A 12,376-nucleotide genomic window follows, 5' to 3' on the forward strand; every position below is an offset into this window, starting at 1 on the left:
ATCATTAAAGCAATAGGAAGTGGTTTTCACTGCCCAAAAAATGATAGAGAAGCTTTCAGTCATATGAACTGTGAGTCCCCTGCTCACCTTTTCTATAAGGAGCTTCTTGCTCATCGTTACACATCTATTCAACCGCTCCTTGTACTTCTCCAGCATCTTCTGTTGTTCATCTATCTGCCGTCTCAAATCGCAGTTGGCCTAAAAGCAAACAGAGAAGACAAGCCTTTAACTAAGTCACTCCATGAGAGCCAAGCTAAGCATCACCTAAAAAGAAATTCCTCCAGCTAGCTCTAGGCATCAGATTAAAGAAAGCAAAGCAGCAGGATATGACCGGGAAAAATAAGAATAATAAAAAGAAAAAAAGTACTAGGTTTCTCTTATCAAAACATCCAAGCCAAGCTCATCGTTTTTAACCCATTCACATTGTAACACCCCTCTAGAACAGGGAAGTGCTATCATCCTGTTTTACATGTGAGGAACTAAGGTAGAAAGGAACTCAACATAAGGATTTTTTATTTTTAAAACAATTAAGGCCTTGCCACAGCTATCAAGTCTCAAAATAGCTTAGTCATCCCTGGACTATCCTCCCCCTTTAGCCACAACACTGACAGAGGAAAAGGATGGGATAACTCCCTTTGCACTTTCTATTAAATTCTTGTTTGAGTTACTATCATCAGCCCTGCTATATAGACTTCTCCCAGTAACAGAGGCTGGTCTTTTTTTTTTTTTTTTTAAATGAAACACCACCAAAATGTACAGCAGTATTTTTAAAACACCACCAAAATGTACAGCAGTATTGCAACTATTTTCATTGATAAAAAATAATATTTAACCATCCCCTTTCAATCAATAGTTTGGCTTCTGTTTAAGCAGTGGATGATAAAAATCTATTTCCTGCTTCATGCTCTATTTTCCACAAAGCCACACGTATATCCATGTATGTCTAAGAGAATGCCTTAGCTCTTTCAGGTACTGAGATCAGAAATATACAAACACACAGAGCCTCTGCTCTTCTCCTGTTAGTGTGTTTTCTAATCCTTTTCAACACTTCAAGAGATGCCTCTCCAGCTGATGAAAGCTGGATCAATTACAATTCCTCCATTAAGACAAGATCCTTGATTTAAAGGTATTTGTCTTTTACTGAAGAATACTAATGAGCTGGAGAAGCTTTATTCTTTAGGTTTGACCAAAAGATCCTCTCTTCATCTTTATTCGTGTCACTGACTCATAAATCAGCATTTCCGAATAAAACCTCTCCATCTACCGAGGTTGCAGAACATGCTTCTGAGCAAGAGGCAGAGTCAGCTCCCCAGCACTGAGAAGAGGGGAATAATTCCACAGGTTAGCTACCAAAATACACAGGAGTGCAGCAGATAAAGAAAAACCAACCCTGCTGAGGACACAGACACCTGAGCTAGTGCTTAGCTACAACAATGACTCTGCACTATAAATACCACACTGCTACTGCTGCACTGGTTGTGGATTTGAGCAGGCCCAAACAGTATCTGCTACGAACCAGATAATTATCTAGCAAGTAAGGGATGACTGGATTTGTTTTTACCTTGGGAGTGTTGGTTCTACAAATGTTACAGTATACGAACCCCTGCTCTGCAGCCCAGCTGGCACAGGCATTCTTGATATCTTTAAATAGCAATTTTTAAGAAGAGTTCTCCCACTTGAAATACTTACTCTTAGTAAGTCGTCTATCCTCCCCTCCTTTTTCTCCAAGTCAGAGTTCTTACTGTTTTCTAGTGCAGAGATTTTTTCCATTGTGAGGTCCGACTGTAGAGAAAAACCACCGTAAACCACATTTAGTGAGAAAAGCTGATATTTCAGGGAGTCAGTACAGAGCATAACATAGTAACCCTCTTGAACCTGAACAGTTAGGTCTAAAGAGGAACCAAGCCCCTACATCCCCCAGCAGTCTGGGGAAGAACATTCCCAATTCTTCATTTTCTCATTGCATGATGGGCTCCTCCAACACAGGAGGTTCAATCAGCTAGCACAAAGGCCCGAAGTTCTGCTCTGGAGAACACAGATTGTTAACACATAGCAGGCTACAACACCCTGCCAATTTTGTTTTTATAGTTGAGTTCTGCCCAGCCCTTGATGGTCTCTAACATTCAGCGTCCTTTCCTGCAGCGCAACATAGCTTGCACAGGAAAAAAAGGCTTATGAAAAAGCCACCAAAATCTCATCGCTCAGCTGGAATAACAAATTAACGGGCATAGACAACCACCTGCTAGACAAAACATAATACCTATTAGGTTTTTCAGGTGGTCTTGGCAGAAAATGCAGGTTCTCATTATTTTAAAATGTAACAACAGATTAACGGCAGGAATATTAGGCGCAAGCCTTTCTTCTGACAAACTGATGTGTTAGTATCCACTATGGACAGAAACTTTACAATTCTTGAAAAAGTTATTTGGAAAATTTTACAAGGTGCAGCACATCTTTAATACATTCACCCCTTGAAATGAGAATTATAACCCAGGAACAGAGTAAAAGAGAAATAAGAAATATTCTGTAGCAATAAGAGTATTTCAATCTCAGGACTCCAGTTAATGGATGGGGAAGAAAAGGGGAAGAAGTCAGCCTGCACATGAACAACACAACCGAAAAAACAAGTCCGCCCAAGGGAATCTTGCTGCCTGGCTACAAACAGATTTCACATTTACAGCTAGCAGGCAACTATCCTGGTTCTGGGAAGATTTAGCAGAGACTTACCTGCGGAGTTGTTAATAACTGTTCTCCAAATTTCAAGCTTGCCTGGCAGCTAACACCATGAAGTAAGAGGCAAACTTGGCAGTCTGAACTCTGTTGCTTCTCTACATACACCCAGTATGGGCAAGATCAAAACAAACACCTGCCAGCACTGCACATCAAGCAAGAGGAGCCTAAATCCCAAAAGACAAGAGGAAGCTTGGCAGGTCACCTTACTGCAGCCTTAACTTGGTTTATGCTTCCTGACAGCCTGCAGGAGGCACATGGAACAAAGACTTTTGTCACTGAAGGCAACGAGAAGGCTCTCTGCTGAAAAGCTAGGCTGCATTCACTCAGCCAAACAGCAAAAAGTTTCTTTGGTAACTGTTACATCCATCTGTCAAATGCACACATGCTTGCACTGCGTCAGATGAAGTCATGCTTCAGGATGCATGCTCTTACATTCGCAATGATTTACTTCATCACAACTCACCTTGCCTCAGAGAACTCACAAAGGCCCTTGCAATGACTGAAAACGCTAAGAAAATCATTCTCATGCTGACTTGCTTTTGGCACTGCCAAAAGCGACTCAAGCTGGAAATCACTAAGATTTTATTTTCTCCATCTATCAACTACAAACAGGCTGAGATGGGGAAAATGAAAATGTAAACATCCTCAACACAGAGTCAAGCATCTTTCTGGATTCTTTGTCTTAAGCATATGCTACAGCTACATCTGTGGAAAACACCATGCAGCTGAGTATTGGCAGAGAGCATGCTCAGCTAACCTGTCGCCCTTTTCAAGGAAGATGGATGCTGTGAGCACGTTGAGCACAGGAGAGGATAAAAGCATCTTGCTCACTACAGCTGTGGCCACTGTTTTAAACAGTGGTGGTGAGATGGCAAAGACTGATATCTGAGAAGTCTCTCTGGCAGGTTCTTGAGCCATGGCATCATTCTATCACAAGCATTAGCAAGAAACAGGGATCTTCACAGACCAGCATTTTAACAATACAGACAACAGATGCGACCCCAATGACACGACAGAGCTCAGAGACTTTAGCTAGTAAGTGTCCCCAGCGATTCTTTATGCACAAAGGACTTGTACCACCTGCTGGGGAAACAGAGAATGAACTTCCCCCACCAGTAAAACCATCTCTGACACAGACTGATGTGTGAAAATGATTGACACAAAACTGATTGTTTAGAAATCACTTGAGGGAAGGGTCAGTCACAGAGAAATCAGAGATGAAAATCAGAAGACTAAGAGCAGGCTTGCAGAAGAAATGAGCAAGATGCATTGCAGATAAAGCTGAATGTCCTTACACGAAACAGATGATCCAGCTAAAAGTAAATCTCGCCATGAAGCCACAAGAAGAATCTTAACAGAGTATAAAAGGCACCAGAAGACAGCGGCACAGACAAAACAGCTACTCTTCTTCTCGACTCCAGCTCACTGCAGTTGCTGAGCAGCACTGTCAGGAACACATCAGGTTCCACCTTCGCAGGGCAAACTACACCACAGGTGTACTCTTAACTGCAGAAGACAAAGAACTTGTAGCTGTGGATATCTGTACTGTAATCAGTGTGGATGCAGCCATGAGCCAGTGCTTAAACAGAGGTATCCATAACTATCATTCAGCTTTCCGTCACGTCTTCACTTTTATAGGAGAGGAAGACCATTCAGGATACAACACAACTGAAACAGACAGGGCAACCCAGAGCTACTCCTCCCCGATCACGTTCTCACACAGCTGAAGAGCTGCCCACAGTATTGACAGGAAAAAGCTTCAGTAACAGATCAAGCAAACTCCAGTAGCAGAACTGAGAAGCATCCTTTACAGGATAAGGAACAAAGTTCAGAGTGATTCACCTTCAGTCGGTACAGTTACAGACAGAGTTGGTACTACCAGTTCTTTTTCACTGGAGGCATTACATCTACTGCAATTGACATCCTCTCGTGCAGAAGACAAGCTGCGTCAAGCTTAAATCTCATATCCAAGAGATGCATCATCTAGTAAGCTATACCTGTGACTGTTTGTGCTGGATGGAAATCTGTTTTTGGGAAGTGCAGGAATGCTCAGTGTTCCCTGATCCCGTAGAAGATGGGCTGCCTTGCTGGGCCTGCAAAAGAAAGTTAGTGTATTGTTACATGCTCCTCAAAACGACTGCTAGTGCCCATGCAGATACACTTATCTTTACATGGGAGGTGTAGGCTGGCCTGGGTACCATACTTTTAAGTTTTAAGAATGCTCTAGAGACTCAGTTCATTAAAACAAGAGAACAACTCCTCTCAAGAGCCTGGCCCAACCTGCTAAAAGACAAAGCTTTTAAAAACCTAATATAATTCTGTCAGCTGAGATTAAGCTAGGCCAAAACTAACACTTCTAAAAGCAAGTCTATACTCTGCTCTTTTTGTTTTTCTCATTTGAGTAGTCACTCAGATACTACTATTTTGATCTACACCAAATTTTTGAATCGTTAACTTAAAACTCATCTCATTTTATTAAACAAGGATAGCCTGGGACCTCGAACTCTTCACAAGGAAGATGAACTTACCAGAAGATGGTAGACTTGGTCATCAATAAACCAGGCTGCACTTGAGCTGCTTCAAATGCCCCATCCCTTAACTAGAACCATCCCCTGGCATTCAAGTCTTTCCAGAGCTGCTCACCGAGACAAAAGTAAAGCAGAGGCCACCTCCCCTCTGTGCCAGCTGCTCATTCTCTAGCCGCTGTTTCGCCAGCATCACCGACATCAGCGTTGGCAGAGCAGAGTGATCCTCCTGTGGTTCCTTTGCTGTGCTGCCGTCTACCCCATACAGCGGCTGCTCCACTCGCCGCTGTAACATAGTCAAAAAAAATACAATGAACTTTTTTTTTTTAAAAGCGATTCTCTGACTCTGCCAAAACTGTTGTCAGTGAAGCAGCAGCTCAGGAATGGGCAGGCAGCATGGCGAGGATCTGATAACTCAGACAGAATTCCTGGAATGTTTGTTCCAATGGCAGACATCAAAAAGTAGATGAAGTTAGCAATTAAAAAAAAACGTAACAAATGAACACACAGGACAGAATTCCTTGTCAGTTAACACACACCCTTCCTTTGCAAATACTTGCATTTTGGAGCCAGAGAGGCAAAATATCTTAGTACATTGCAACTTGAAGTTACAATACTTTGTTTACTAAGGACTCATTTTAAAATTTAAACCAATACTGAACTGCTACGTCAGCAACCTATCCGTGTCTGGGACCCAGACATCACGGTAGCTTCATTTCTGTCATTAAAGCAGGGACCAACCTCTTGCAAGATAAGTAAAATACTAACACGTTTCTAAAAAATCTTTTTGAGATGCATAGCACATGCAAAGGCCATCTCCTTTCTCATTCAGTATACTAATTTTCCAAAGGTGATATGGGAATTGAGTTGAGTAAGAACAAGAATTATCTGAGCTACGTTGATTACAGCACTCAGAATCTTGTTGCTCTTGCTTCAAAAGCCAGCCCAACACCACTAAAACTTGGCAGCCTGGGTAATGCTCATCTAAGACCTTCCAAGCCGTAACTCCAGGCCAGACATATGCCACACGGAAAGTAAACAGTCAGGTCAGGCTCCACTTTCTCTCAAAACCTAAATTGCAACCTGCAGCATATCTTCTGGCTAGCGTTACAGATGTCAAGAGCATTCTTTCTTCCCCCAACAGAATGCTTGTATACGAGAGCGACCTTGCAAAGTCTGAAGACCTGCACATCATTCTTCCGATCAAGGGAGAAGCAAGGCAATTCAAAGCAGTCAAGAGATTTGAAGACAAGAGGTAACAACCTGAAGCCAGTACAATTCCTCCGCAAGTTCTGATTGCAGAAAATTTCCAGTACAGTACACATTAACTCACAGGTTTGGAGGAGGTTTGTCTCACTGTGAAAGACATTTTAACACTCCGCTCGCTTCCTAGACCACATCTACAATGGATAAGATACTCCATCTTCTCCAGTTTTCACTCATCCCCCCATTTTTTGGGCTTAGCTCAAACCGTTGATACTCAGTTTGTAAGAAGAGGATAGATCTTGTAAATGCACATAATAGTTTGTTATGAATATGCAAACACTGCAAGTTTAGCTGCAAGAGTAAAGAACAGAAGATAAGAAACACAAAGAGCACCTGCATAAGGAGAGAGACAAACTGACCAAGCTCAAACTAACTGTACCATCGGTCTTCACCACCTGAGAAATGTCTTGTTCAAACGTTTACCTACTCAATATATTCAAGGGGAGAAGAAGAAAAGCAAAGGAAGAATCAACTGATCCCATTATAAACACTTGTAGGGTAGCTCATCTGCTGGAATAAAGAACTGTCCCTAGGATATCATTCATCTGCAACAGAGATGTTATTTCGTTCATTAACTTCTCTTTAAGGAGGAGTATTAGTGAATTAATAAGACAAGGATGTTCAATTATCCAGATATTTTAATTTTTATAAACGTCACAAACATCTAGAAGCCATATCTGAATCTCTCCCTTACAGCAGCATTACAAAGCTCCCAAAAATCTAGCAACATATATTGAATTCTGAGCAGAGCATTCAGTGGTGGGATTTAGTTCAGTACACATTCATGAACTGTGCAAAGGTCTCTGCAGAATAATGTAATCAGAAAAGCCTTTGCATTTGGTTTTTGGTAAAACTAAACCTCTCCCAAACTCTGTACTTCTGCGAGGCTCAACAAACGCTGAAAAATTTTACATAAGGGCACTGGCAACACTCAGAACTAGAGATCAAGCACCAGGGCCTCTGAATACTGCTTTACCAGCTGAAAGAAATTTCTTTAGCTGCTTTGTGCTAAAATGGCTTAAAAATACTGGTTATTCCTTCATATTCAGATCTTGCAGAAATGTTCAGGCAGCAAAATGGAATTATTTAACAAAGAACAGCAACAGACGTGCTCGTATACACATTTCTTTGCAAGCTTTTGCTAATGCTCAACTCACATACAGACAGAAGTAAAGGATGTTCCCAATATTACTGTGTTATGCACATTTTTCTGTACACCCAAAGGGTGTAACCAAGATCAGAATATCATTGTGGTAGCGCTATACAAACATACATGATAATCCCAACTTCACGTAGAAGTTCATGAGCACTAGTGGAACACAAGGTAAGAAAATACATCCGTTCCACCTTTTATTAAGGACAGCAACCTATCTGTAATCACGAAGCATGCTAAGAATATTGATCTTGCATGCTTTAAGCTCTGATACATCATTAACAACTCGACTGAAAACTGTTACAGGGTCCTAGAAATCTGGCTCTGCTGCCAGAACCCAGTTTCAGATATAAAAAGCAAAACAACAAGAAAAATGAACCAAATGAAGAAAGGAAAAACAATACAGACCACATGAAATCACTCACCAAGAGACCCTTCCTTCCTGTGCAGGACACTTTATTACCTGTCTGAAGCACAGCCACCAACCCAATCATCGCCATGCCCCCCGCACTGTCCCCAGGCAGTACGCTTACCGGTAAGGGGTTGGATAAGGAATGCTGCGGTGACGATCTGGCTACTGGTGGCACACTTCTACCAGGACTGGTTCCTGGGCCGCTTCCCCCAGCAAACTGGCCAAAGCAACATATTTGATCATCAGTAATTCCACAGAGACGCTATATTTATGCAAATTTAACAGAGACAGAACCAACACAATCTTAAAAATGAAGCCATACGGGCTCTAGGGATCATTTAAACAAACTGAAGATAAGCTGGGAGGAAAAACGTAACATTTCATTTGCTGTTTTCAAAAATAACAGCAAAAGCATTTCAGACAAACATTCACATTTGCATGGAGTACATTTCTCATTTTAAGACAAAAAATGATATAAACTCGTGTACTTGGCTACACGCTAATTATTTACTGTACAGAATTAGGAATCCCATTTGCTGTAAGGAGGTGTCTAACTCTGCAGCACAGAAGTGGCAGGAAATACGCACCTCCACTGAAGTATTTGTGCCAGTCACTGTCAAAGACAGCAAATCAGCTGGACAACTGATCGGGTTGGTACAGGAATTTGTATGTCCCTGCACCGCACAATGCCCCGCACTTACACACTTAAGCCAGGAAAGCAATAACACTAATAAGCACTTAATTTCTGACTCCAAGCTATTCACTAAAATAAAGAGCAAACTTTTTTTTGTGGGTGGATGGGGAGTGGTGATGGGGGACAGGGGATTCCACCCTTTCCTGCGTCATGACATCTTCCCATGGCAAGCTACCTCTAAAGAGGGAACCCTGTAAGAAACTTCCTACTCAAATTGTCAGGACTTTGCAAGTAGATTCCTTTGCAGCGCTGGACCTTCATCAATGTAGGTTTGCACACTATGAGCTCAAGTATCCTCATCTGAGATACAGGTTTCAGTGGAAGTCAACCTCCAACCCATAGAACTACTATGGTTGTTCTTTAAAAAAATCCTTTATCAACCGTTCAAAGAGAAAGCAACTTAAAAACCAGCTTCCAAAAGTCTCACATCCCCTAGCTAAGCAGATTTGCAGGTTAACCTCATCGATCAATGACTCCCAGCTGCTATTTAATGTGAGGGATCAGTAACAGAAGTCTCCCTACAGACTTCCATCTTCAGATTTTGCATAATGTGAATTCTGACTTCTCAAACGACATAAAGATGCTTACCTCAAAATAATCACTAATTTTATGTCCTCTAGGAGTGCCTTTTCCTGAGAAGGAAAACAAAGAACGAAGAGTTGATATTTTAAGTACAGAAGTTATGAAGTAGATTTCTGAAAAGCGACTTCTACACTTTGACACTCCTTTCCCCACATAAAGGTGCACATCCTACCGTAACAAAAGCTTCTGCAAAACAAAAGACTGCCCCAGGGTTACAGCTCTTGTGCTGTTTTGGGAGGGTTTACAGTTGGCGATCCAATTAACAATCAATTTTGAACATGTCAAATCTAATCAAACAGCATTTGTACTCGCTGAAGGACTTAGAAAACCCTAAACCTCACTGAATGTTGCACGGGTTCTCCCAAACTTTCCTTTAAGGTGAGGGCAGAGCAAGGGGTACTTTCACTCCTTCACCTCCGGGTAAATTACTGCACATTAAATCTCTCACCAGCATTCCTATAAGAGTTAAAGAGATAGCTAGTGGTGGCTTAATAGCAGCTCATTAAAACATAGCCCTTTTCTCTTATTATAATATTATCAAAGCCATTCTGTCAACACAATCCTCATTACTTTCTTTTGAAGCATAAAAGAACTAGAAATCTGCCCCTACGCCCATTTGCTAGAAAATCTGAACTTGGACTGAAATGCTCTGGGTTTTTCTTAGTACTTCGAGACAGCATTGCTTGCTTTATACTTGAGTACAGTTTGTTCTCTATTTGTTATGGTGAGAACCTACTTTAACAAGGCAGGCATACGTCTCAAATAAGAAAGAGAGAGAGTACAGCCTGTATTTTGAAGTCTGGCTGCTGTATATGTAGTGACACAGGACCAGAACAACACTTCAGAGAAGCCATATTAAGCCTTTGGGCAGTCTGTCCCATAAAAATAGGATAGTTTGTGCAAATAAGCTGAAGACGAGTGTTTTCCTGCCAATGAGGACAACAGGGCTCCCAGAAGAGAACTACACCATCATGGAGTAGTTTATAACAAGCTGCCTGACACACCCTTGAGAAGAGCCATTAGTTTCCTAGGACACTGACTGTGCAAAACGTGCACAAATTACCAACCGTTCGGAAATCCTGCAGCAGGGTCAGGAGAATGGATTACCTTGACTGGTCTCATACGGTTCTGCTTTCCTTTTCCTATTCCGCTGGTCATTCTGTTTTTTCTCAGGAGTCTGTTAAACAATACTTCAAAATTAACATTTCTGCAGTTATTCCAAAATTTAAAGAAAATGCCAAAACACAATAATCTGCTCCATATCCCCAGTGGCCATTTCAGTTCTCTGGTGCATTCGCTTCTACTGCTGGTATTTAAAGAAACAATAGCTCTCAAATAGCTGCTACCTTTGGATATATGCACTGCAGAACGGAGAGAATGTGGTTAGGAATTAGTTTGTTTTTATTTTTTTCCTATTTCAGCTGCAGTAAGCCAGCCTCTACTGCCCAGTTACCTCACACAGTTAACAGAACAAGCCCAAACACTTGGAAAAAAAAACAATGCATAAACCATTTCAGGGTGACTGCAGCGCTGGCACAAAAGGTGAAAGGTGGCTGAGAACAGGCCCCAACGACAAGAGGTTGGAGTACAGACATCCAGATTTACAGTGCAGCGGCCGCTCTCAGTCTACCAGGACAATTCATCTTGCCTGCAGCTGTGCTCGTTCCTGAAGCTGTTTGCAGTTGGCTACAGGAACCATCCTGCCCATGGCGCACATCTGCAACCTTGCACAAAGGGAGAGCTCCCCAAGCAGGCAGCCAGGAGAAAGCCACCGCAGATGTATTTCATCTGAACTTCAGTTTGCCTTGCATCTGCTCTCACTGAAGCTGAGCGTCAGTTGCATCTGTACCTTCCAGGAGCAGCCAAAGACCTAAAGGTGCAGCTTACAACTGGACAGCAATATATTTATGGGCAGGCACAATACAGAGCACCGGTTGAAGCCTCTGGAAGCATCATGCCTAGCCGTACAAGGCTGAAAACAGAGACACACTGGAGTGGGGGGACGCTGGCATGGTGCTTTCCTGCCACCAGGGTCACTGATGTGGCCCAATCTGCTGAGAACAATAGGACGCAGAGCACTGGAAGCAGCTTACCAAGGCTGCTGGAGAGAAAGATATCTTGTCATTCCCATCGTCAATGTCATTTTAAAACCATCTCTTATCCCTAAGGGTCCCAAATAATTTCCAAGCTATAAGCTCTGCAATCACTTCAGTCACCACTAAACCGTAGCCCAGGGGCAGAAAGAAAACCGCAGCGTGCAAAACAACACTGGGGGAGGGAAAGCCATGGCCAGAAAGTTTGTGGCAAACCTAAGCTTCATGCTCTTTGGAAACCAAAGTCCAAAGTACCCTGTTTAAGATCTCTGCCAAAAGACTTGCACACAGTAAGCACAGAAATCAATCTACCTTCTTTAATAGCAGAAAGAATAAAGCTGACGCAGCCAGAACCTAAATCTGGCTGTGTCCCCAGTGGATGCTGGACATCCGTGGTCCCACGTCACCAACTGGGCGGTCACTGACGTTATTTTGGTAAGATGACGTAGGAGATGTTAAGAGAGGGGTGGCCATCATGTCTGCAAAGCACTTTTCAGAACGGAAAGACTGAAAACTCTGTAATGATCTAGACACTTGTCGCACCAGCTCCTGAACGTGTATAAGTCAATGCAATTGCCTCCTCACTGCTGGAGGAAGAGCAATTCATGAGCAGTGTTGGAGCAACGGTAACACCACAGGCCCCAGCACAGCTCCTGTGGAATTCTAATCATATTAATGAGATTCATTTTCGGTTGTTCTTCCACTTAAGTACATTTATATAACCAAAATTACACACAACGTTATCTTTTATAGACTGAAAAGCCAGGAATGGCAGATTTGATTACATCAGTTTGGTCAATTTAAATCACTCCACGCAAGCCTATCAAAAATCAAGTAAAATAAGACTTCATACTCGATCTTTCACTATTAGCTGTACTCACTTGTATGGGTATTTCATTCTTGAAAGACTTAGCTTCA

General features: G+C 42.2%; 1 protein-coding gene across 8 annotated transcripts in view; it reads right to left on the reverse strand.

The window, feature by feature from the left end:
• TLK2 (tousled like kinase 2) overlaps positions 1-12,376 on the reverse strand; it is a 45,148-nt gene that overhangs the window by 20,613 nt on the left and 12,159 nt on the right. For 7 of the 8 annotated variants that reach the window (XM_083809558.1, XM_083809556.1, XM_083809557.1 and 4 more), the window contains 7 exons: positions 10,473-10,542; positions 9,372-9,415; positions 8,211-8,306; positions 5,377-5,544; positions 4,731-4,826; positions 1,690-1,782; positions 88-198 (listed from right to left, as the gene is read on the reverse strand). In XM_083809558.1, coding sequence (XP_083665684.1) covers positions 88-198; positions 1,690-1,782; positions 4,731-4,826; positions 5,377-5,544; positions 8,211-8,306; positions 9,372-9,415; positions 10,473-10,542 — 678 coding nt within the window. The remainder of the gene's footprint in view (positions 1-87; positions 199-1,689; positions 1,783-4,730; positions 4,827-5,376; positions 5,545-8,210; positions 8,307-9,371; positions 9,416-10,472; positions 10,543-12,376) is intronic. The other variant, XM_083809562.1, reaches the window with a different exon arrangement.

The sequence above is a fragment of the Anser anser genome, assembly GCF_964211835.1.
Source record: "Anser anser genome assembly, chromosome: 23".
NCBI classification, from domain to species: Eukaryota; Metazoa; Chordata; class Aves; order Anseriformes; family Anatidae; genus Anser; species Anser anser.